This window comes from Nasonia vitripennis, chromosome 5 (genome assembly GCF_009193385.2).
Source record: "Nasonia vitripennis strain AsymCx chromosome 5, Nvit_psr_1.1, whole genome shotgun sequence".
Lineage (NCBI taxonomy): Eukaryota > Metazoa > Arthropoda > Insecta > Hymenoptera > Pteromalidae > Nasonia > Nasonia vitripennis.
Window position 1 is genome coordinate 21306256 of NC_045761.1, and position 26890 is coordinate 21333145.

Consider the following 26890-nt stretch of genomic DNA (forward strand, 5'->3'; position numbering starts at 1 on the left):
TACGAACCTGCCGCGCGCACTCGAGCTCTAATGAGACTTCTTCGACACTCTTGCAGTTTATCGAGGCTCCGCGGGAAAAAACGAACTCTTGCGCGCGCACTATTATGCGTTAATAGTAACCCCAAGCATAACACACAGTCAGACAGTCGAGGAGTAATTATGCAAATGCATGCGTCAAGTAACATTCCAATTTCAAAGCCTAATAAGACCATTAGTTTCTCGCTTGGTTTCGTCCCAATCCAGCAGCGGCAGCAGCGTCAACAACAGTAGTATCGCGGAAATTCAGCGAGAAACTGAAGAGAGAGAGACAGAGAGAGAGAGAGAGAGAGAGAGAGAGAGACGACGCAGACATTTCGATGGCATCTCTCGTACACGCGCGTAGCCTGAAAAGGACCAAGCCCCGCCAGTGATTAAGGTGAAATCGATGCCAGGCTTATTGGAATGCCTGCAGCAGTAGTAGCAGCCGCAGCGGCGTTAGCACCTCGCTCTCGGACACTAATACCCCTTTGTCATGTTGCCTCTCGCTCTCCTGTGGACGGTGTGAGACCTTATTTATCGCGGCGATTGCTCGAGCCACCGATGACTGAAATTATATATACGATAAGTCGGCGGTGTATACATGTGTGTGTTTGAGCGCGATGGAATTCCTGAGGTTTATATCATAGCTGGCGCAGAGCTTGAATCAGGCTAATCGCATCAGCCGCTGATGTGTTTATTCGAGCAATTTGGATTATTATTTCGATAAGCGCTAGCCAAGAAAAGTGGAATACCGGATTTCGGATGATTCTCTCGGAATATGCTTAGTCGGACGATTTCGTTAGAAGAAAAAATGAGGCAGTTCATCAACTGCGCCGAAAGCATCCAGTGAATGCAGTGGGATGAAATTTTACCCGGCTCTTATGACTGCGTTCAGCAGATTATCTAATCTAATTAAAACTTCGGTAGCTCAGAAATCTGAAGATAACCTGCATCTCAACTTCTTTTCCAGGCTACCCTTATCCACGGAGAAACAGACGTTATCTCGGCATCTTTTTGTCCCAGGCGGTCGCGCGACGCAATCCATGTCAGCTATTAAGTCGCGACGCGGCGCTTGACAAACGGCCGACCTCCAGAGCGACGCGCGTTGCCGACCCGAATCGCAGAGGTATATGCTCTCACGCGGACTGAGTGAGAGAGTATACGGCTGCGGAAGTCGACGAGCTTGCGCCGGTCGATTGGGGAGGTGAGCTCATTTCGTAATTGATGATGCTCGGGTAGGTCGATTTTTAAATGTCTCTTCTTCTAATTACGCCTCTTGGAAAATTGAGAAATTTCGTTTAACGATAGGAATCTGAATAATTGCAAGGGAATTTCACGCCGCGTATATAGCCTTGCTAGGCATCTAATGCATATGAGTAATTAAGGTGGGAGTGTTAGGCTAAAGGAGAGACCGAGATAATCAGGTAGGGAGAGTCGTGTTTAAGAGCCTGACGAGGTCGTTAAGGCTTGAAAAGCTCGTTTATGGAGATACGAGAGGCATCTCCGGTACTTACGCGCTCTATTGGGGTATTATCTGGCTTTGTTTTCTTTTCATGCAGATAGGACTGAGTGTTTAGAGATTGGAGGATTAAGCGTGCACAGCAATTTTATTAGCTTGCATTCTCCGCATTTTTTCCGTATTGTCGTGTCGCGTCTCTTGTACTGCGATTAACCTAATTCGATATCCGTACACGCGAATGTCAATTTTCGCGAGAGGAATGTGATGAATAAGCTTTTACATCATCCTTCGCCGTATTATAATAATGCAGGACAGAATGAAAATTCAACGTGGAATGTTAAATTATCCTCTTTAAAAGTAATCAATCAAGCTCTAATTCCATTGTCTGCGCAGAAGGCGCTTGAAAAGTGAGTTACATCTTATTAAAGCCCAAGAGAGCGAGTCAGACAATTGAAATGGTGCCGTGAAAGGTAGAAATTTTCAGGGTATGTATATATAGAAGTGCCTATTAAATGTCCCACTTTTTTCCGAGAAAGATCTTCTCGAAGTTACGATCTTTGAACTTCACAATTAAACTCGAGCAAACCACGAAGCTTACGACGATGGACGTCTTCGAAAAATACATCAAACTTCTCTCCCAAAAAATATCAGCCCTATTACCCGGACGATTAAGCGTTCTACCAGCAAAAACTTACCCCAGCCTAAGCAGCCGTATGTGGTCGGTCCACTTTTTGCCTTCCGGAATCGCGGCAAATTGCCGAAATCCGACCGAAAGTTGTGTAAAGTCGGCTTGCCCAACTTCGATGATTAAAATAACGACGCACAGTGGTCTCAAAATCAAAAAAAAAATGGGACCAATTCAGTTTTAGATCGAGTATTCAATAAAATCCATTTTTTAAAATTGAAAACATATCTTGATGTACTTAGGAATGAAATAGGATACCGCTTTTTTGTATTATAAACCCGCATATAAGGTTAAAAAATCGATAAAATTAACCTAAAATGCAATCATTATTTCCGCAATTTATAAAATGATTAAAAATAAAAAATTATTCTCCAAATAAGTGCAGATATGGGTTTACCCTATTGGAGGGGTTGATTTTGGATTTATTGCATTTTCCACATTGGATTCAGATGCAGCGTCAAAAAATACATCAAAAACCTTATATGCGGGTTTATAATACAAAAAAGCGGTATCCTATTTCATTCCTAAGTACATCAAGATATGTTTTCAATTTAAAAAAATGGATTTTATTGAATCGAATACTCGATCTAAGACAGAATTTGTCCCATTTTTTTTTTTGAGACCACTGTGCGACGTCGCGCTATTGATCGACGCTCCGCACCTGCAGCTATATGGGCGAAGGGCTCTTCGACGGTATAAGAAAGAACTAAGATCGAACTTGAAGAAGCGTGCGTGAAGAGAAAAAAAGCCAAAGCTCGACTTAGTGAACTTGTTTCTAGGATCATGGATTTTACGAAGAGTTTCGTATCTTTCAAAAGTGAATTTTTTATCAAGTTTGCATCGTGTAAAATCTTTCTCATCCCGCGACAAAACCGCGAGAAAATATATAATGCCGCGACAAGTGTACGTATATACTTTATATGCGTCGTATAGTCATGTGCATCAATTTACATGTTTTTACCAGGCGCCTTTCAGTGCCCGAGCTTGTTTGTATGTCAAAAATTGCATTTACGAGCTATAAAACATTTTATCCTTCATCCGCACGCGCGTAGCTATATTCTTATCGAATTTCAAGCGGGAAAAAATAACCCGCGTGACAAAATTGCGGCCTCGATTGAAACTAATTCTTTCAAGAACTAATAGCGAAACGTTCGAGCAGCCGTTTGATTTCATCAGTGCATCATGGCAAAAGTCAATTTGTCGCTAAAAGAAACGAAGGGTGAGCCTCGACCCTTTCTTCTCCCGGGCAGAACGTGCATCGACTGTAGCTCCAAATAGCCTACAGGCTCTCTCGCAATAACTCGGCGGAATTAAAGGAATCGCCCGCGAGGACAATCGATTGCCAGCATTACTGCACTACACCCCTTTGGTCCCATCATCAACGAAACTACGACGAGCAAATTGCCGTCTTTTTCCGGGTCATTTAAGCCCCGCGTTCGACCTCATTTTTATTCATAATGGATTAAGAAACCGCAAGCGTAATTGAATCTTGAACGGAGAGAGAGTCTTGCGAAATATTTTAAATCCCGTTTATTTATGTGGACGCGCGCGTTTATGCGGTTAAGAGGAATTTTTGTGCAGCGAAAAGAGGTGCGATTTATCGCTGTCTTCGCGGGACGTCCGCACAATCGAAGGACTTACGAGGAATTATTTATTTTCCCGCGCGCGTTTCGGATTTCGCGAGGATATCTCTGCCCGCGCGAGAGAGAACGAGATATTTGGCGAGGATGGTATAATGAAACTCGTTGCTCGAGATATTATGAAGATAGATTTGGACGTACGTATACGAGTTTCGCTGGTTTTATATTTGAGAAGCGAGACAGGTGAATCGGGCTGCTTTATTGTGATAAATCTAGCTCTCGTTTTGTGTGTATACGCGCTTTGCCTGTCGTTCGTAAGGTTGCCTTTATTGTGTAAGAGAGCTGAATTTTATATTCGAAATTGCTTTCCTCGCTTCGAATATTTCCCTCGAGTATTATTTTTCGTCTTATAAATAAAAATAACTGATGGTAGTAGAGCCTGGAGTTCGTTGACTTATTTATTTAATTTAAAATAGCTATAGGCGGTTGAGCGCTGGCTTTTAATAAGCCGCTTTTCAAAAGATCATCCAATATCGTTCCAGCGGTGGCCTGGAATATTCTTAAGGATTCTTATTAAAACGAGCCGAGGAAGTAATGATCGAGAAAGGCTCTCCTCGCGACCATCAGCCTTGAATGCTTAACCAATCAATCATACGGGATTAATTTACATACACGCGCGCGGAATCGAACGATTAGACTGCAGCTTGTTTAATTTACCCGGTAATCAAACGTCATTCATCGAATATCATGAAAATATATTAACATTAGGCAACTAACGTTTACCCCATGATACGTGACTTCCGACAAAACAAGCGCGACACGCGACAGCCTCTCAATTCCAGCGCAACAAAAACAACACCATAAGCATAAACAACGTCCTCATCTCCAGCTAGCAGCTCTCTCGGAGGTCACCGCGCGCGCAGCTCCCGGAATAATACAAGCACCTCGCAAACTGCCAGTGCAGCAACAGTGGAGCAACGTTTCCCCCGAAAATTCAATTCCCTTATCGCGAGCAAATCGGCCAGTGGCGTCGTCGCTTCGCACTTCGCCGAGCAAGCTCATAAAGCAGCCCCCGACGGAATCCCTCGAAACGACGGCGAATAAAAAAGGGGGAGAGAAAGAAGAGCAGGAAGAAAAAAAAAACGGACGGCCATTCCCGGAAATAAAAGGCGTAATTTTTTTTCCCGCTCTCACTCTCTATCGTGAGATTGTACATTGACAGCGTCGTTCGAGTCGCTTAATGGGCGCACGATGCGTCTTCGTGGTGCGGGCAAGTGTATATAGGTAAGCGATGGTGTCTCCGGACCGATTGAGAGATAAGGGAGAAGAGTAAGCTCTAGTTGTTGAGCTCTGCTAGCGATGCGACGGGAGATATTGCTTCTGGCTACGTTGCCCGAGCTTTTTTTATGGGACAGGTGGTCGCTGGTAGATTTGGGGGTTGGCTGTCGTAGGCGATTTTTTTTTTTTTTGATTCTCTTGAAAAGTATACACGAATCGAAGTTGTTTATTTACTCGCCGGTGAAAAGCTCATTTAGCTCGAATGCGCGGGATTCGATGGAGCTCTTTGCATTTTATTGAAATCGATACATCATTATATCGACAGCGTGGACACTGGTGTATGTGACAGAACGAGAAACTAGAGAGGATAGAGGTTAATTCTTTTTCTGTCTCTTATTTTCTCGGAAAGCATAAAAGCTCATCGCGTAACGCGATCTTCTCGCAAAATTCATCACTTCCCTCTCCCGCGCGCGCAAGCTCGAAATTGGGCGAAATTTTAAAGGTCATCTCGACTCGCCCTTTACGATCATCTCTCCTTGATCAGTCGCTCTCCGTTATGTACCTCTCGAAACTCGACTCCTCGGGTAGATTCTCCGGGCTCTCTCGTATACGTATCGATTTCGCTTGGCTCGCCGCTACGCTATATTGCAATTGTCCCGATGGCCTGGTGGTGTACGCATAATATAACTGTCGGGAGGCAGGATTATGTCGGAATCGCTCGGGGCTTAAAGTGCTGCTCCTGTTAAAGGGACAAGATGTACTGACAAGCCCGCGAGGCTTTGCACTGCTGGATTGAATTAGAATTTGTAATTACGTGCTTTTACTTTGTTTTTTGTTGGAGCTTTTTGCGCTGTAATGGATTATTTTTATTCGGAGCAGAAATTAAATCGAGCATCGTTTCGAGCTTAAATTCGACACTTTTATACGCGCTCTGCTTAAATATGTGTTCGAATTCGCAAATCAAATGGAAAATACGAATAAAAAATGACCATGGGCGTATTCGGAGAATATTCACACTTTCAAAGCACGCGTAGACCATTTGAATTTTAAAAATTTATAGCGGAGGAATGCTGTTCCAGTATAAAGTAGTGTAAAAAGGATTTCAAGAACTCGCATCTCAGCTAGCTCACATCATCGACTTTAAAAATACCGAAAGAAAAACACATACTATTTAAAGCTCCAAAATGAAAAAAACAACAAAAAAGCCAATTCATCCTCCCCTCTCCAGAGCACAACCTCATCAACCGTCGCTCCGGAGAAATTGGCACTTGGCAGATTAGGAAATCCCTCGAAAAAGCTCGCGTCTCCTCCCGTGACAACTCGTTTACTCACTGCTGTATCACGATCCGCAAACAGTGTCGACAATTTTTTTCCTTCTCTCTTTCTCTCTGTTGGACCATAGAAGCGCGTGTGTCCCCATAAAACCGAGAGAAACAGCGACGCCGGCATCTAAATGCTTTGTTTACACGTCGCGCGGATCTCCGGAAGTTGTTCGCGGCTCCTTTTCCTCGAGCTTTTACGTTTCCGCTTGTTTGCCACGGAATGCCGTTACGTTTTTTCCTCTCTCTTCCTCTTTCCCTCGGCTTGTTTTCGCGCCGAGTAGATAATTAAGAGCTCGAGAGTGCTCCACTCTCTCTCTCTCTCTCTCTCTCTCTCTCTCTCTCTCTCTCTCTCTCTCTCTCTCGAAAGCGCGCGCGCGGGAAGGCTTTTTTTCAAGTTCGCGGGTCAAGTCCGCCGCGCGACACGTGGCCTGTCTCTAAGCAAGGGTATAATTTTTCGGTCCGTCCTTGCTCGCTTCTCCTTTTTTTTTATTCTCAAAGTAGATTTATAAATAATTCGCTCGCAATGGTATAGCGCTGCTTTTTTACGCGTCGAACGGAAGGAGAAACGTGTGTGTTTGGACGGTGGAAAAAGAAATGTTTGATGGATGCGATTTATCGGTGTTATTGACGCGGGGCACAAAAAATAACGTCATAAGTCATTGGAAAGTAGCCATTAATTCTGTTAAAAAGTAATTTACGATTACGAGACTTGTTACTCCGGTCAGCGCGAGCTTGCTGACCGAGTGTAGCAATTTCTCAGCGGTGCGTGCGTGGGTACGAAGGTAATTTATATTTTTTACAGTTGAGCTTCCAGTTTCTTCAATAAAATAAAAATATCCCGACAATGCGAGCCTTCCTTTTGTCAGGGATAGAAAAAGGGAGAAGCTTGAAACGCCCACACAATGACGCGTTCCATCTAGCGTAAGCGAATCTGGATTTTTCCATTCCATCGAAAAACAAAACAACAGAGACTAAATTAAACGCCAAAGGCGAGCGTTGCCGCTTATTATTTCTCTCTCCCTTTTCTCTCTCTCTCTCTCTCTCTCTCTCTCTCTATTTCTATCTCCCTTCCAGAGCTCAATCTTCAACTCTCTCTCTCCCTCGGTCTTTCGGCGCACACTTTCATCCCCTCCCCCGTCTCTTGGCGGCGGCCACAAATCAAAAACGTCTTCCGCTCAAAGTTCGCCGCACTTTCTCTCTAAATCGAAATATCCCTTTATCCTTTTCGCTCTTGTTTTTCCTCTCTCCATTCCGAAGCTGAAAGTTCGGCGGATCGTTTGCTCGGCTCAGAAATTGCTCCGACGAGAGGAGCGCCTACTTTTTTCCTCGAGAGCTGGGAAAGAGAGAAATCAATCCCGACGACGACGGGAAAATGTTATCGCGCGCGTACGTCTAACATCCGCGAGACTGCGAGCTTACACGTTCACGAGAATTTTTCTCCCTCGTTCCCGCGAAGCAGAGGCGTCGAGTCCAATCGAGTTTGCGAAATGGAAAATTTTCTGGGATGAATGCGCGCGCGATGACAAAGAAGGGGTTAGAGAATGAGTCGGTGGTGGTGGATTGGGAGAAATACGAGTGAAGGGTGCAAATGAGATGAGAGATTGAAAAATGAAAATTTAAGAGCTTAGACGTCGGAAAAAGCGATGCTGTTACTGCTACAGCCGCGAGAGCGAGTGGGAAGATATTTGGTTTGTGATTTATCGAATTCGGCGGGTTGGCTGATGCCTTTTCGCGCGAGATTTAAAAGGGGTCTCGGTGTGCCGTGAATTTTTAAGCGCAATTTAGATTTGTACACCTTTCGAAATCTAGTTATGGACTCGTTCGTCGCTGATCCAAAGATCGATCGTTTTTTTTATCTAAATCAGAGGACGTCTGATCGAACGTTTGCTCTTACCACTTGATTTTCACATTTCTACTTCATTCAGTATTAACGACGTCCAGTCTAGGTTGAAAAATCACTCGAGATGATTCCCAGGACAGCCTATCGTGGACGGATGAGAATTAAGACAGCGCCTGGCTCTTCTCTTTTTTTTGCGGCTCGCCCGAAAAAGCCAACTCGAGGAATTCTAGAGGTGAACCGAGGAGAAATAGTTTTATACGCCGGCTGTATATATAGTCTCTGGTAAATCAAAGGGCTTATTTCCATAAATGCTTAGCGCGCGGCTATTTCAAAGACAAATTCACGAAGAGGCTCCTCGCTTTTATTACGCTCGGGGAAACGGAGCGAGTGTGTACATATATATATCGAGGGAAATTTATTTGTGAAGCATAAATTCACGGGAGAGTTTTTCGTCCGGGTGATTGAATGCCGAAAGAAGAAGGCTGAGAGGCTACTCAACGCTGCCGGATGAAATGAGACGCGAGAGTGTGATTGAGATGATATTTAAGATTGCCGTTTTCGACCGGATGTGTAATGTGTTGTTGCGTCGTTGCTCGTGTGGGTGTACAGCCGGAAACGCATGGGAGTGTATTAGACTGTTCATTCAAAAAGTATATGAATTCCTTTCTGTTTCAGGTGAGTTACACGACGTCCATCCCTCGCTTCGCTCAGCTCCGTAAGTTGATCAAAAATAAAATGAATCCCTCGTCAGAGGAAACAACCTCAAAATACCGACGCTAAAGCTCATTAAATCTGTGGGAAAAAGAGGGGGGATCAAGCGTAGGACGTTCGGAAAAATCCAATCGAGCACATGATATCCCTCCTGTCCTGCAGTCCATTCGAGCGTTTGAAAGAAACTGCAGATGGAGCTCTCACTGCGTGTTCGCGTTTATTGGTTCTCGCACGTAACGGATACATGCGTAGAATTCCGCTGGTTTTCAGCTGGTATCTACATTAATTAAACGAAATGGATCAATGCGGCTTGACCAACATTCGCTTCCTGGGAATCAATTCGCGTTCCGAGTATCGGGAGAAATTCACTTTTGTTACAACGATATACAGCTGGCCACACGTTGTGGATCTGTTCTCGAAACAATTAATTTTGCAAGCTGCCTCGCTTGAACGTAGCTACGATAAATTGTGTTTACGGATATTAATTTCGTGTAAAAAAATAACGCGCGTATCAGCGAGCGGTGACAAAGCACATCCCAGGCACTTCTGAGTAAATACGATGTAACACGATAATCCCCCCCTCCGACATCCCCAATTCTTCGCTTGCTGTATTTGTGTTTGTTCTCCCCCTGTACCATACAACACAAGTGTGGAGCTGCAGCTCTCCCGTCGGATTTTCAATTTCCATCTTTGTCCGTTTCTTTAAATTACAATACAGCCGCTCTGCGGATCCGAATCCCCGGGACATAATTGAGATAACGCTCTCGGACCCTCCCCCGACGAGGATACGCGTGGTAGAACTGGTTTTTTCCTTTCAATTAGGAATTTCAAGCGATCCTCTTAGCAAACAAGATTGATAGCTTATTCCGGTTCATTTGAGAACTTTTTTGGTCAAAAGAAGGAGGAGAAGAAGTAGTCTCAATTACGTGTGCAGAGAGAGAGAGAGATAGAGAGAGAGAGAGAGAGAGAGAGAGAGAGAGAGAGCTACATAATCAAGGATACGCGATGCAGCTGCGCGATGCTCTCCGTTAACAGATGTATCGCTCGCGAAAGGAAAAGTTTTTCTCGCGCATCACCCCCTTTTTTCTCCTCTGCGAATTAATCTCTGCTTTTTCCAGCCTGTATATACCTGAGGGACTTTGCGAGTAATAGTTTTAGTTTTCCGCTTGAGGAAAGGGGAGAAGTTTTCGTTGCGAGGAACGTTTATGGGCTGCGTCGTCGACGTGCGGAAGTATAAGGGGCGGAGGAACTGCAGTTTAACCGCTCTTTCTCGAACGGTAGCTTACGGTCTGGAGGAGGGATGTGATTTGTTTAGCTTTTTCAAATAATCTACATCGTTAAAGTTGAACTCAAATGAAAATCACTTTTCATTGCCGCAATCAGGTAATCGCAAGCTCTCGCGCGTATAACTCACTTCCGATTTTCCCCCTTTCATCTTCAGCAGCATCAGCTCCTCGCTCCTTCGAACTGTTCTCGAGAGGATTTTCGGAGTGCAGCGAGCGAAGGTCTCTTGAGCAGCTTGGAATGCGTCCGGTCTACCCTCTGTCTCTCCACATATAGCTAAAGGGCACGAGGCCATGCAGCCATTGAATTCACGTCAGACGAAATTCGCCTGCGCAGTAAGTATATATGTATATGTGCGCAGCGAGCTTTTGTCGGACGAGTTGCCACTCTCTCTCGTACATTGGGAGATCTTATTTGCGCTCGTACTGCGAAATATTATTATTCACCAGCACTTTGAGAACGAGGATTCAGGTGCGCACCGATGAAAGCAATTGCGTGAAACAGTGCGTGGCAGAATGTAAATAAGAGAGCTTGCGCTAATTTTTTTTGAGGCAAGGGGTATAGTTTGAGATTTCGGACGGAAACTTGCTTCTGTTGTCGCGCGGAAGGGCTGTGTGTAAGCGGATACGTATGGAGAATATATTATGCCGTCGGGGGCGTATCGGTTTACTGCGGATGCTCCGGTAGGCTTTGCTTACAACAAGACCTTTTTTGAAACAAATTAAAGGGGTGCATTGCGCGCGCGAGAGAGGAAACCTGCTGCGTGTAACGCCTCTTCGGTATTTATTTCTTCGTCGCTTCCAGAAATACACCGCGTTATCGCGACTCGAGCAGATTCGAAGAAAAAAATGCGAACACTAACTCGCGCGCGAAAGTTTCAAAGGCCAATATCGATTTTCGTAAGCTTGGAAAACGAACTTTTCAAAAAGGAGCAGATGTACGCAATTATATGAAAAGTTGCGACGAATCGTTATGGTATCCAAAACAGCGTCGCAAGTTTTTCACTTGTTTGTTCCCACTCGAATTTCAAATGACGAATCTCACATTTGGATCGCCCCTATCTCGTACTTTCGAAAAGTCAAACGAAGGATTGTTGGAGTAAGAAAGCTGATCATATTTCAATCCCCAAATAGGATTCGTCTTCGTTCGAAACATTTTCCATTTTCAAGGAGTACTGACCTACAGCGCGAAGAGGAGGTTATAAACATTTCAAACCCTAGAAAACGATACGTTTATACAACAATCTGAAAAATATCGTAATCACGACATATATCAACATGTGTAATCTCGGACTAAGCTCCGAGAGCTTCGTCTAATTTCGGTAGATTGCTCGGGGCTCGGCTAAGAGAAACACACACACACACACACACAACACGCCGCATTTGTTCTCGTTTCAATTTTCGGTTCCCGGAGCACTTACGCGGAAAAAACATTAAGGGAAATATATACGCGTCCGGGCTAAGTAAATAGAAGTGGAAAAAGCGCACGGAAAAAGAAGACAAAGAGAGATAAAGACCAACAGAGAGAGGAGAGAAGAGATATGGCTAATTCGTATGTATGAGGGCGACAATGCGAAGAGACGATAAGAGGGGTGGGGGGGGGGTGTACAGAAAAAAAATAGTCGCTGGTAATCCCAGAGTAGTTATTATACCTCTCCTGAAGAGGACGAGTCATTTGCCACGAGATTCACCCTCGTTTTCGGCAGACAAAACACGACGTTTTTCGCGTATACTCGTGTCTGCTCTGCAGAGTTCAAGGTTCATCCTAGCGTTATAATTTTTAGATCAAACATATTCCCTAACGTGGCTATGAAAAGTGATTCCGAGAGCGGAGTCTCTCTCTCTCTCTCTCTCTCTCTCTCTCTCTCTCTCTCTCTCTCTCTCTCTCTCTCTCGACTTTGCTAAAGCCCCGAGAGCTCAGTAGAGATGAGCGGGATTTAGGAACCTTTTGTTTCCAGATCAGACGGCGAATCTCGAGGAATTTTTAGCCTTGCTACAGCGGATTATCTTCTTTTTTCTCTCTCTCTCTCTCCTTCCCAATGAGGGACACGTTTTTTATTCTTTTTCGAATGAGATTTAATTCCAGCGAGTTTTTTTCATAAGTGGAGCCATTTCCATCGAAGCGTCGTTATACTTCCTACCATAGAGCAAATAAGATCGTTAATCAATCAAAACCGAAGCTCTCGATCAAAGTGTCACAGTCACCTCTCGACAACGACGGAAAAAAGCAGCAAAGACGATTAAGCTCCGGCAAACATATTTACCCGGGCGCAATAACCTCTGTGTTAGTTCTCTCTCGTAAATTCAGCGCAGCACTATCTTCTCAATTACGTCCTGGCCAGGAAGTAATTGAGAGCCGGAAGCCGCGTTTTTCTTCCGCGCGAGCTTCTTCTTCTTCTTTGCTTTATACGGCCCTTAAGGCGATGAGCCGTTGACGCACTGCTGCTGCTGCTACTGACGCGATTTAGGCTCCCTCGAGTGGAAAATTATTTTCCGGTTATGAGAAGGAGGAGGAGGAGGTTGGCTGGTGAGTCGGCGCTTCTGTTCTGGCCTTGATTCGCTCGTTCTCTACAGCTCGCGCTTTCTTCGCGAAGAAAAAGGACCTACTGCCACCCAGATGGTGTGCAGCGTGCGGATCGAGCTATAGTAGCCGTAAGAGACAATGGTATTGGAATGATCTTTCCCTCTCTACACGACCGCGTGAACTTCTCTGGAGCTGAAACTGTTTTGTTAGATTTACTGCTTATGCGTATTTTTGTTGGATGGAAGCGAATTAGAGAAACGATAACACAAACATTGTGTTATTCACTTTCGCTCCAATGTCAAAAACTGCCTGCATATCGATGGTAAAACGCAAGATATAACACCGAAATAAATCGCAATATAATTCGCGACATACCCGCAAAACACGCAAGCTCCGCTAAACACGTTTAAATGTAATCCCGCCAATTTTAAAACCATCACTTGCCAACGACCGCATAGAATCACACATACACACATCGAATTTAATCAAAATCGTTGGAACATAACGATTACACATGTCGCGTCGGCGCGAATGCAAAATAAGCGCTTTCTCTCTCATGGTAGAGGGAATTTAAGTGGGTCAGTTCGCTAATTAAAAACAATCGGCCACGTCGGCGTGAGCCGGACAAAGCCTCCGGAAAAACAATGCGACCCACTGTTTTGTAATGCATCCCACGGGTGCAATTTCGATAATTAATTAACAAACGCCTTTTGCTCGAGAGGTGTGTAATGCCGGCCATTCGGATGCTCCTCGCCTGTCGTGCGGTTTTTTGCGCGAATCACGATAATTCGGACGCGAGCTTGCCGATCGGGAGCTTGGTACGTGTTCGCGGCCACGCGCGCTTACTCGGAAATTTGAATTCTCTTATCCCGTTGCTGTACGTAAAAGTATAACGAAAAGGTGAAAATTGTTTAGCTTCGTGATTTTTAACGCTGGTAAGAATTATCAGTACTCACACACAGAGGCTTGAGATGCAATAAACGAGCATCGTCGTGAAAAACGCATTACAGCCAGCGAGCGAGCCACAGCTAAATAATAAATCGAGGCAGAAGAACAGACGTAGCAAAACTCTTCTTTTCACAAGCATACGCTAATTAAACTCGCACAAAGCCTCCTTCGAGTGTATAAATATAGAGCTCCATACAGTGTCTTGCAGCGGACCTCCCTCGTATAATAAAGCGGAAGCGAGAAAGAGAGAGAGAGAGAGAAAAGGTAAAAGAAAAAAGAGCGCGTATAAGAGACGAACTCCCGGCAAATTCCCAGGGCAGCTCTCTCTCTCTTTCGCGCGCGGCACACATTAACTGTCCTCTGCTTCATTATTTACCGAGAGCTTGTCACTTAGCGAGTCTTGCGGCTAATAAATCGTCACGTCTTCAGGCCGAAGCTCTTTATATAGGCCGTGTAGCAGCAGCGCGATCGTTTACCTAACCCCCCCCCCTCCCACAGTGACTTACCTCGACATTTTTTCCATCAATTATATCAGGACGATGGGATAACGCCCGCGCAACCTTGCGCTTGAGCTGTTGTTGGATTATGGTCGGAAGATGATTTCTCACGCGTGAGTTTCGGTGACGGCGACGATTGCTGCAGCTTTTTTGTCTCCATAGCAGCGTGTCCGACCTAAATATCCTCGTACTACTGAAAGCTGTGAAGTGCGAATTTTATTCGCCTCGCAGTATATCGCGCGCATGTATGAAAGCGCAACAATGAAGCCCTTGTCTATCGATTCATACGCGCGGAATGTGCCGCGGCGGCGAAATTCAATCGAACCTGCAAAACCGAAAGCTCGACTCTCGAGTGAAGCGCGCGATACGTCCAATTACTCGTGTACTGCTGCTCGAAAAAAGCAAGACAATAGAGAGAGAGTGAGAGAGATGAAGAGAAAGTTTCCAATGATCAACAGTCACGAATCGCTGGTAACAACTCGACGACGCGTCGCAATCATTTCAAATCGCATTGTCATATCCCCGAGGCTCTCGAGCATCGGCGCGAAAAGATGAAAGGGTGGAAAATTCCTCTATTTCACACGCTCGCGACTCGTTGGAAGCATCGGACAGCCGGAATTTCGGCGCGAATCCAGCGATCGATAATTAATTATGAAATGCGGGCAGACTCGTTCGCGGTATTTGTTTGGTCGTAAAATTCGAGCCGCGCGGTGCAGGCCAGTACACGTATACACGATTTATCATTTGGATTTTGGAAATTATATCGCGTTATTTATCGGACCGACGGGAGATATCGCATCGTGCGTGTGCGTATGTATGTATCTATATGGGTAGCATTGTTGCACGTAGCGAATTATTGCGTTATCGTTGGATTGATTCGCAAATTGATAAATGATTATACAAACCGGTTCGATTTATTGGCTTGATCGTTGCGCGCTTGCATAATTCTGTGTTTACAGTCATCTAGCGTGTATTGTACACCTGCATTAATTTATCCGCGTAGAATTATATTTCTATTGTCGGTGAAATATTTGTTTGCGGAAATGTTATCTATAATGACGTGTGTATACGCGGGAGTTTAGAAAAAATGTGTTGTATCGTTATTGATGCAGGAGATGTGCCTTGTATCGAATTACTGTGTTACTATTTTATTCCGCACGATGATCAATGTAGAGCTGGATATTTGATATGAATGATATTTTTCTCTTTAGCTCGAGGCAGTGGGTGACCTAATTCTGAGGAAGAGAGAGACGGGAGCGAGAAGTATAATAAAATTGAATAGAAATCCTAGTTTTTCACATTTTTTCTTCTCAAGTGAAGATAAGGTTGAAATACGTTGTTAAAATATAACGAGTTCTGTTTCCATACAAAAAAATAATGATGGCATATTTTATAATATTTTATATTTATAATCTATTTTTGCATTCGTATTTATATATTTTTCTATCAGAATTTGCGCTGCCAAATATTATGATAATATGCTTTCTCAAAGTTACTTCTGTACTTTATTCAGCATTTTTTCTGACTATACAGTGGATTCAAGCTTCCGAAGATTAGAAACTACTCCTTTTGTAAAACAAAAGCACACGAATATTTATTCATTCAACATCTAAAGTTTTATAGAGCATCGTAAAATATAAATGAAAAATACTTCAAAATTTTCATTTTGAGCAGCTGTATGCGCAATTAATTATTGCAAATACATTCGCAAATAACTGCCCTCGAAGGGCAAAAATCAAATAATTTTTAATATTATTTTTATGTACGTAGGCAGCATAATTAATTAATGGAGGCAATTTTAACTTTATCCTCAATAAGAGATTTCCATTTCGGTATAACTCAGAATGGCTTTCAAAATTTAAACACACTTCCCCCGCAGTAAGCGATTTCATCAACACCACAGAATAGTCTAAAAGCGCGAACCAGCCAACTCGACGTTATGTATAATTGGACGACAGCTCCATGAAGGAAACATTTTTAATCTTCCGGTCTAATGCACAGGTAACCCGATAAAAATGTAATACCTGCCTCAATCAAGGAAACTCGTTATTAATAATGCCACCGTTAAGAAACGATAAAAAGCTGATCGAACGTATAAAATATAACAATCCTCGTTTACCTCATCAAATCCCGACCGCAGAATAACCCAAGCACTCTCGGAATATAATATCCTTCGGAATAACCCGAATCTTCCCAGCACGCTCATAAACCGATAGTGCAGAGACGAGAGGCCAACGCAGAATATTCCCGAAGCACTAAAGACCCTCTCTAGAACTCTCCTCGTGCGCACATCCAGTCCTATATACACCTCGAAAGAGTCGACGGTCTCTAGCTATCCGGAAGCGGAAACTCGCTGCAGCCGCAACGACATCGGTACCGGTTAATGCCATCGCTGGTTGCCGTAGAGAGAGGGAGAGAGAGAGAGAGAGAGAGCATACTATGTACGACCTCGACAACTTATTACTGCTAATTAACGCAATCAAACGGCGCTTACCTCGTACAAGGCTGTGCACAACCTCTGCGTACACATGAGGGCTCGGATATTCAGTTACCTTTGTATCTCACACTTTTACTTATATTCATATCTATGCAAAAAGTAATGCCTTTTACTTGACTTCTCGCGAGAATTACAAAGTTTGTACGTAGACGCGCCTGCTACGAAGATTTTCTCAGAGAAATATACGCGTAGGCGGCATTGAATTATCTTATATGTACGTTCCATTGTGCTACACAGCGTTGGGGAATGCGATTAAGCGCACGTCAACGTTTGGCCAGAGGTTAAGTTCGTTTGGGGAACGGCCGACGTTGGCTCTCCGGCGGCTCGTTGCAACGCGGACAATTGAATTGGCCTGTTCCGTGGCTTTTTTGCGTCGTGCAAAGCTAATGCGCTTTCGAGTATTACTTCCCGCTGCTGTGCGTTTGCTTTTTAATGTTTTCCGAGCGAATTGATCAGAAAGAAAAGAAACATTTTTATCGCTGCACACGAGTCGAAAGTTATCGTATCAAAGGAATTTTACTCAACTCGGCTGGAAATTAAGTAAGGCAATATTAAATTATTTCCGACACTCTCTAATGAATTTCCGATAATGAAGCTCAACGCCGTTTAAGAGCCGCTAAATTCCGCGGTAATATTATCAACACCCCTCGCAGTATAGAGATTAAATAAGATCGAACGTGTAAAACTTGCCAGACGCCGAGCGAAACGAAAATTTAACAATAACAAAAAAAGTACAATAAAATGAGTTCTCTTGGCAGTGTGCGCTAAATCCTCGAACGTCCTTGTTTGTTCCAGCACCGCAACAAGCCGAAATCCGACGAGCCCATAGCCGGTGATGACGAGGGCGCGACAGCAAAAACTACTAGCTCGCTTAGCATCTGAGTGATATCGTCGAGAGCAGCAGCTCGCGCGACATGGAAATAGCGCGAGACAGGACGCTCGCGCTGACGTCCAACTGTCGGATGACACTCTGAACCAGAGAATCGAGAGAATATATAGGGGAGGACACGTAACCACATATATATTATTCCGGGGAAGCGGATAAAAGCTAGAAACGGAGACGAGAGATGAGGAGACGCAGATCCCAGCCGTGGACCACCGGCTGATCGTACTTTTCGCCGGACGCCGGATATTAAGAGGTGAGGATTTCCTCTGGTTTTTAGTGTTATTGTTTCAGAGGATTGCGAGGGTCGGGGTTGTTTTTTCAAGGGGAAATCGTAGTTCTCTCTTCGTATGGATACGTTTTGAAATGTAACCGATGCCTTTTCGTGGAACTGAATTGAAATTAATTAAATAAAATAATAATTTGTAAAATAATTAAGGAAGGTTTTTATTTCGGAGAACTTGACAGTGCAAAGCATTGTTCAATGCTTTAGAGGCTATTTTACATTTTAATTAGCTTCGTTTGTTTTTCCTTACATGTAAACTGGGGAAGGACTAGAATCAACCCCTATTTACATACTTTGTTTATTGCTCGCTTGTACATACCCACGTTTAAAGTTTCGAATTAAGGAAATTCACGGAAAACTTGCGATTTTTTTCTAAAAATAGAATTTACTTTGGGAAAAGTATACGAATTCTTGCCGGAATGTTTTACTTTGCAAAATTCAAGGTCTCGGAAAAGTTCGCGAGTATTTGAAGAATTCGATGACGCTTCAAGGATAAATATAAGATCCTTTTAAATTTGCAAACTATTTCGTGTACTCTTTTGTACACTTATTTCCTTTCTCGAATGCGAGAAATAAAATCAATACCTCGTATCTATTCAAATTTTATTTTTACCGATATTTTTAACGTACTTATTTCAAATTTTAAAGGGTACTAATATACTCCTTTTATTGTCTTCGAACTGTTTTATCGACCGTAAAATCGAGGGCATTATCTATTTCAATTTACTTATAAGTGCCATTTATACATTAACTTGCAGGGGGCGATTTATTAAGCAAATTCCCTTTTAGACCACAATTTAGGAATTTATGCAGTTATTCAGTTTATACCTATGGTCGATAAAACAGTTTGAAATAGTTCAATACCCCCTTTATGTTCCATATTTAGTAATCATATTACTTGGTCTGACCTTTAGAAGAAAAACGGTGGTGAGAGGAGTTCGCAGGGCCCATGGCCCGGTGCTGGTTGCACCAGCGCTGGTGGTGGCTCCTGCTCGTCCTTTTCGCCGGGCTCTCGCGGCTCGGCTACAGTCAAAATCCGAGCGCGACGGCTGCCGCCGCTGCTGGTACCACCACAACGACGACTGGGCCGACGCCACAGGCTGCCATCACGAGTCCCAGAATCGTCGTTTTCCTGCGAGAGCAGTGCGACGGAGAGCTCAACAGCACGGAGCTGCTGCGAGAACTACAACGCGGATACGCATCTGCCATTGGCATGGTGTCCAAAGCCGGTAAGTTGATATATCTGAATATCCTTTGTCATTCGCCTTTATTTAAGTTTGATGATTTTTATAATAGGTATCCTCTAATATTTAAATATAACTTGAGCCATTTTTTAAAAAAAAGGACGTCGTAATAAGTTGAAATATGTTGAAAGATTGTAACAAATTTTTGTTTGTAAGGATCGGAAATGAAAAATAGAGGTGATTCAGTAAAATTTGTGGTGCACAACTATTATTCGTTTTACACAAAGTAAAAATCGTCATGCGATTCGTAAAAATGAAATGAAATCATGAATAATATTGTAGCATATTCGAAAAACGGATCAAAATTCTTGTTATTCATCAGAGAACGTTTTATCAATATGCAGGACTCCAAGACAGTAGAACAAAAAGCACGCGTCTCGAAAAGAAATTTACAGCGAATCCATCAGCTCGCGACAAAGTCCTCGGAATTATGCAAATGGCGGCGAGCATAATAAAGTGCGACTTTGCCTACTGTATCTATTTGATAATTAAAGTTCGAGACCCAAGAGGCAGCGGAGGGAGTAGGAAACGAGGCAGTCCCGGAAATTGCGGCCAGCCGTTGTGCCGCTTGCATTATGCAGCTCGATCTGGCTGTACAGGCATTTGCGCTACATTTAAACGCGCCCGTAACCATCACGCTTATAACTGGAAGACGTTAAAGTAAAGAAAAATTATTGAAAAAGAAAGGGAGTGCATTGTCGGCTTTTTTTCGAGTAATTAAACAAACTTTCGTACATTTTCCGACATCCAAAAGGATTTTAATGTTTTTGAAATTATTATTTTGTATTATATTATTTTTAATAGTTTTTGCTCTCTAGCTTTGTCCACCATTTTTTCAATAATAGCTACGATTGCTGCAAATGTTTGGCCGGCACTATCGGTTTGGGTAGAAGTATTTAGCTTTTCACGGTCTTTAAAAGGTATTTTCCCAGATGCAAATATATTGCCGAGTCAACAGAGACTATATATCTCTGAGCGCACACAGAAAATGTTAAAAAAACGATTCGATGGAGTTCAGAGCAAAGCTATATTCTGTGGTCTCATCGTGGTTGAAATAGCAAAATTTCAAATGACTTAACAATGTCGAGCTATTATTTTATGCAAAATAAAAATAATCACCTAAAAGATGTCAAAGTAACAAAGCACACGAGTGAGCAAATAAAAAAAACAGGTGAAAAAGAAAATACGAGAGAGAAAGCCAAACATAATTAAAGTTTTTACATCAAAATTGAGTACATAAATCGACAAGAAACTACACTAGTTAAACGAATATCGAAAAATAGACAGAAATGTAATTCCGTTCGTAAATTGTTGGCAGGATCCATTTTTCCGAGGCACGTATTCCCCGCTTTCGTGCATACCTATACACACTTGCAAACTAAACTAAACTGAACACACGATCCTAGATAACAATTTTTCGCTCTTCAATTCCAAAGACTCGTGCGTTTCTACTTTCCCCGTGTTCCAGGCCATGTGCGCAAAAAAAAACCATACAATTTAATCCGCCCATTTTGTCTAAATTAAATCTCGCTACACACAGAGAGACGAGTTCACGTCGTGTTTCAATTCGATCGCAAAAGCGCGAGAGTGAGTGAGACTGGCAGAAATCGATGAACAAATAGGGGATGCAGAGGGCGCAAAAGAGAGATTGATAAAAATACAAGGGAAAATATGAAGAGAGGGCGCAGAAAGCAGCAGCAGAGCTGAAGCTGAAGTTCATATGAAAGAGAAGAATTGATTGATTGGGATAGTTAGATTGGAAGTTATGAGCGTGCATTTGTCAATTTTTCCTATCAAAGTCTCGATGTTTGCCATTCCATTCTCGTATTTTCATTCTGGATCGAGAAGTTTGCCCACTGCGATGCTTCGTCCGATACGACTGTATTTGTAAGTTTTTGGAATTCTGTACAGTAACTTATGCTAAGTCGTCATAACGCTTGATGCTTGACGCATTTGTCGAACATTCTTTTGCTGTTAATAAAAAGTTTTCCAAAATCACTCACACCCTCAAAATATATCTATAATGCAAACAAAAACATAATATCAAGCTGAGCCTTCGTAACAAAATACAAACCCAAAGAACCTGCAAAAACAAACCCAAAGCACAAAGGGAAGGCAAGTGAGAAGAACAGCAAACGACACAGAAAAACATCGCATATATCCGAGCGAAAAGAGTAAGAGAGGGAGTGAGAGAGAGCGCATTCTTTTTTCCGTAAAATCCCGACTACCCAACGTATATAAACCAACGGCTGCATCTCTCCCTCTTCCACTCTCTCTCTCTCTCTCTCTCTCTCTCTCTCTCTCTCTCTCTCTCTCTCTCTCTTTCTCTCTCTCTCTCTCTCTCTCTCTCTCTCTCTGTTCTGGAAGCTCGCGAGTGCAATTTCACGCAGCTGCTTCGGACGCAAATCGTAAATTCTCGCTCTCGCTTCGCTCAGTCGATGGACCCGCGTAAAAATATGACGCGAAATAAAAAAAGGGGCAAGGGTCTATATATGTTTTTTTCTCTTTTCTTTGAGGAGGAAGTGCACTCAGGCCAACGAGGTATATCTGATGAAAATACCGACAAGGAAGGTATAAATATGGATTTTCGTGTGTATTTTTGTATTTTTGCTCCTTCTCTGTTGGAATGCTTAATTTTCAACGAAATTTCGGCAAGCTCTCCGTTTTTTTGTTTCCTCGAGTTCGCCAGGTGTGAAGTGCGTCTATTTTATGAAAAACCCCCTCTGTACATGTTATTATACGTTTTCTCTCTTTTCTCGTTGTTTCGTCCTTTCCACGCGTCGATACGCGTGTAAAACGAAAAATCGTATTATACTCGTTTTTGAGACAGGAATGAAATATTTCATACAAAATATTCCATTCGAAAATGCAAACCTATTATTATAAATATATGATAAGTATAAAATTCTTGCTTCGCAGAAAGCTTTTGAGGTATTTTTATGGTCTCGCTATTCAGATTTCAGTTTCTTTTTTGCTCCGTCAGAAGAAATAATGCAAGGAAAATAAAGCAATACATACTGCACGCATTATTGTTCCCCGGGATACAAAAGACAAATGCATCACAGAATGATGCGTCTCGCGGTAAAAAGAACCTTAATATAAAAGCTGTTAGAGTCGCTGGAATTCATTAAATCCTGCGCTGTTATTCCGCTTCATGTAAAACTCCATTGTTATACATTTCACTGTCATATACCTCTGCGTAGCAATTAATTAAATGTAATCTACTAAAAGTGAATTATTAATTCAAACTTTTTTATCTATAAATCAGATTTATAATTAACATAATCGCATCAATTGTTAAAATTTCACGAGTAGTATGGCAAATCAGCTTATTAAATGCAGTGGAAATTCCTGCATTTGATTCAACGAATGTACGTGGTAATCCAGTGCCTTATTCATGCATTACACAACGTCGCCTAAGAAAATCATTCACTCGACTGATCTTCCCTAACTTCAATTACGAGTATATACTTCACAGCACTTGCATAATATTCATAATTGTTCAGTCTCTGTGAAAATGCGCAGTTACATAATAACTTTTATTTCGAAGCTTCGCATAACAAGTAATTGCTTTCAGCGCGTGAATTTCACGCCCCTAAAAAAGTGTCCACTTTATACAGGACGTTTTACAGTCACGCGAGAGGGATCCCGAAATTTAGGAGCAGTAGGAAATCTAAATTTTACGATCCGATTGTGACAAAGTAAAACTTTCTCGTAAAAAGCAAATTGGAACCGGTGGAAATCCCTAGCTGAATTTCGAGAAACGGAATATCCAAAAAAAAAGAGTGAATCAACTTTCCGCACAACAACGTATGCGTGTGCGACCTTCATCCCGACCTATAACCTATACCTATATCAGCAATCTCAGCAAGTAGTATTATACGTGTGGCTGTTTTAACGGTAATGAGAATCAGTTAGAAAGTCGTTGGATCTCGAATTTTCGACGAACTCCTCATCAGCTCTCGCGTCGTCCCGAAAATCACCGCGTAATGAGAAAGAGCTTCGGGTCTCCGCAGCTCAATCGTCGGCTTGATTAGTTCTGCGTCTTGATTCCCGCAGCGAATATGACGCTTTTTAACGAGACGCGTCGCAATTTTCATTCTGATTGGCTCTGATTGTGATTGAGGCCGATTTTCCTCGTTGCGGCTGTTTTCGCAAAAAATTTCTTGGAAGATTGCACTGCCGTATAACGGCGACGTATGCTCAGAGTAGGGCATATTCATACAGTTCGCATGTGCAGAAGATACTTGTTCGATTGAAATATCGCGTAAAGTTGATGTCAAGGAAAGGATGTCCGATTTGACCCAGTTTCTTTTTTTTCATCCAGTTTTCGATGCTGTAAAATATGAGAGAAACGTTATAACGCCACATATATCTATAATAACGTTTGAGCGGTCCCCTGCGAATAAAGTGTCCGACTTGATCTACAGTCCTACTACTCGTTTAATATGTGTCAAAGAGCGTTACTTTACGAGCCCGAGTATTTTCACCTCTGTAACAGAGGCAATTTTCCAAAATGTATAAGCGCACTCACTTCAAATAATAAACAAGAAATATTTTTCAAATTAAAATCTTATAGTCGTTTCATCCTTCTCCACGTCACTGAAAAAACGCTCTCAAAGCTGTCTGCGACGAGCCGCAGATTAAAAGCGACGATTCTCGGGGCAAAGCACGACGTGGCATTGAGTCAAAAAGCAAGTCTCAGCTCCTTCGTGAAATGCCCGGTCGACTACGTTTTCCTGCCTCTTTTGACGACTCTGTCTTTCGTCGGAGCTTCGTCACTTGTCACGTGCCCTCCAGGAGATCTGCTAATTAAGCCCGGCGCTAATCCTCTGTAAAAACTAGTTTTAACTTTGACGGCCCGCGACGCGTTTACGCGACGAAGAAAATGCGCGCACGACCTGGAAAAAAGCTCAGGATTTTCGAGATTTAGCGAGGCTTGGATTTTGAGGTCGACCGAGGCTACACTGGAATTCTCGCGGTTTTTGGAGGTTCAGCAAGATTGACTGAGAGTGATTATATCGTATATTCTGGAATTTTATAACAAGAGCTTTCTTCGCCATTATCTTTCGAATAATATTGCTCCAGCCGATCTGGAGAACAGCTTACCTCGAAAAAGAAGAAGTATTACAGAAGAAAAGTCTATGAGAAAGAGGAGAAAGAGAGAGAGAGAGAGAGAGAGAGAGAGAGAGAGAGAGAGAGAGAGAGAGAGAAATATTAAAAGCTTTTGTCTTAAACACCGGCTTATTGCGCCCGCTTTTACAGCTTCGAGTAGAGCAATCAAATTTTCCACTGCGTTTTCACTTTAAGAGAAAACAAAAGTATAACGTTTATACAAAACGCATGCGCAACTTTTCTCTCCCAAAGGAACGATGTCTGCATCGCGCGAACTCGAGAACAGACATCGTACACATTTTTATTGCACCTGTAGAGATGATCCAACGCGCGAGAAATTTTATCGATGTTTCGAATAAATAAACTCGGCCATATATTTCAATCGGTCAAAGTACACAAACCTGCACTACATATAGCGGAGGTTATTCTCGTGCGCCGCTATCAACTCGCGGGCGACGAGCAATTAAAGTTCAAGTACTGAATGCCGACCGCAAATGACTCGTCTTTTTCTTTGGAACCTTTTCAGAGACTTGCGAGGTGCGCTCCTGGGGCCTGGAAGCTTTGGTGCAGGCCTTGAGCCAGAAAACGACGAAGGCGTTGGTCGCCCAGCTCGACTACAACACCTGCGAGGTCGCCGCCAAACTGGCCCACTTGTGGAACAAGTCGCTCATCACGTGGACCTGCCCTCAGGTGAGTTGAAACTCTATTCGATTATACGCGTTTCTTTTTTTCCGATGAAAATATACGAGTTTATCACAAATAAGTGTATACTTTACCCAGTATTAATGCCAGCGCGCGGTCAGACACGCCCAAGTCAGTAAAGCTCCAAGTTACTTGACCTAAGAATTTACAAGAATTACGCTCGAAGCTTAAACGCGGAACGCGCGTAAAACGCCGCTGCCCTAAAAAACAGCAGCCCTCATTCTTGGCAACATTTTTTTATCTCCGACAGCCCACTCGCGCTAAGCCCGCGTTTACTTTTAAAAGCAGAGCCGAGCGATAGCTTCATACACACACACATACAGCCCGTTCATGCTTAACTACGTTTTTCGAAATGCGCGCGAGCAACAAAAGGGGGAAGCTTTCGCGCTGAAAGCTCTGCTGGGGAAAAAAACGACTTTGTCTCGCCGCGCGCGAGTGACCCAGAAATTTGCGTGCGGCATGCGAGCGAAATTCCGCGGTCAGCGTGTCTTATAATGCGTGCGCTTGCGCGTGTGTGCGAGCTTGCGGAAAAACGAGTTGGAAAAGGAGTATATAGTCGTGCGGAGAGAATTCGCGGCGTGAGAACGACGATAATTTCGTACCTCGGGGAACTTTTTGGGGCTGGGTATGCGTGAAGTTGTTGTTATTGTTATAAGTTTTTTTTTCGTTGGGTCGAGAGGTGCTTCGGCTTGACGTTGTCGGGGGGATGTTTTGAAATGAAGTGAAGACACGTGCGGTGAACGATGTTCAACGAAATTATTCCTTTTTTAGAATGATACGAACACGTGGCGAGCGATTTACTGTCATTATCTTGAATAATAATGTGTGGGTTTCTGGGAAATAGAAACAAGCTTCCGCGAAGCAAGACTCTTATAATGTCGAGGTTCCCAGGAACGTCGTATGAGCTTTATTGATAAAAATATTTTTCATTACTGCGTGTATAAAAACGCGAAAGATTGTCGTACGAACCGACGCTACTCGAACCGGGTTATGGCGTTCAAATATTTGCCTTTAATCTCGTTACATAGAAAGTACGCTTGGACGTTTTTATCTTTTAAATTCCGAGTTCACATGCGTCTCGTTAGTGCCCGATACTTTGTAAACTTTGCGTTCCACGTCTCCAAAGGCTGCTGACAGTTCTAATTATAGAATCTAAAGCCGTATGTATGTAGGAACTTCATAATTAGAGCATAGGTCATAAAAGAACATTTTTCTGGAAAATCACCGGCAAAAATGTAGACCTCCATTTAATATTTCGGTAATGGCAATTCACTGCAGAACGAAATCGGAAACTCTGAACGCTCGTCATCGTTCTCTCTTTTTTTTATATTCAAATCTCGCTATGCCGCAGCCTGAAAAGCTCAGTTATCGAGTCCATTTCCCTTGTGTATATCTCTGGCCATTTCATTAGATGAAACGCAAAATAAAACCGTCTCTTTCCGCTACATAAATACCCGATGCACTCGACATCAAGCGGTCCAATTTAAATATAATATCCCTATGGACGAATGACGTTAAAAAAATTGATGAAGCGGCTGACTTTGATAAATCGATTTTTCACTCCTTTGTGTTCGGGCACAGTTCGTTCGGGGATGAATACATTTACGAGGGTTGAATCAAATTATGCTTTTTTGTAGTTGTTTTTCATTCCTATTTTTGTACAGCTCGTTTTATGTCGAATTTTTTCAACGAGCTTTTACAGCGGATTCATTTTTATAACGGTTCACAACGAATTCATGCTTTATTCACCATCGCATCACAATAGAGCTTTTCACGTATGTGCATTGAAATAAAAACACACATCTCCGAAAAGCTCACGCTAACAAAACTATCACTTTCGCAAATCCGCACATCGTTCTCCATCACATCGTACTCACGCGTGCGTCCTCATCAGCTAATCCAGCCGAAAATTGCGTGCCTCCATATCCGCGCGCTTGTATCGCATATTTACACGTGTCTTTACTCAGTGGAGATTTCCTCACTCAGAGCAGCACTGCTCTCTCTCTCTCTCTCTCTCT

The 26890-nt window shown here is 43.0% G+C and overlaps 1 protein-coding gene across 8 annotated transcripts in view; it reads left to right on the forward strand.

The window, feature by feature from the left end:
* Positions 1 to 26890, forward strand: part of LOC103316308 (guanylate cyclase 2D) — a 281070-nt gene that overhangs the window by 207856 nt on the left and 46324 nt on the right. For 6 of the 8 annotated variants that reach the window (XM_031931234.1, XM_031931236.2, XM_031931232.2 and 3 more), the window contains 3 exons: positions 17438 to 17781; positions 18726 to 19040; positions 24697 to 24860. In XM_031931234.1, coding sequence (XP_031787094.1) covers positions 18761 to 19040; positions 24697 to 24860 — 444 coding nt within the window. In that variant the 5' untranslated portion in view covers positions 17438 to 17781; positions 18726 to 18760. Of the gene's footprint in view, positions 1 to 8857; positions 8898 to 10342; positions 10513 to 17437; positions 17782 to 18725; positions 19041 to 24696; positions 24861 to 26890 lie in introns of those variants that run through there. The other 2 variants (XM_031931233.2, XM_031931235.2) reach the window with 2 other exon arrangements.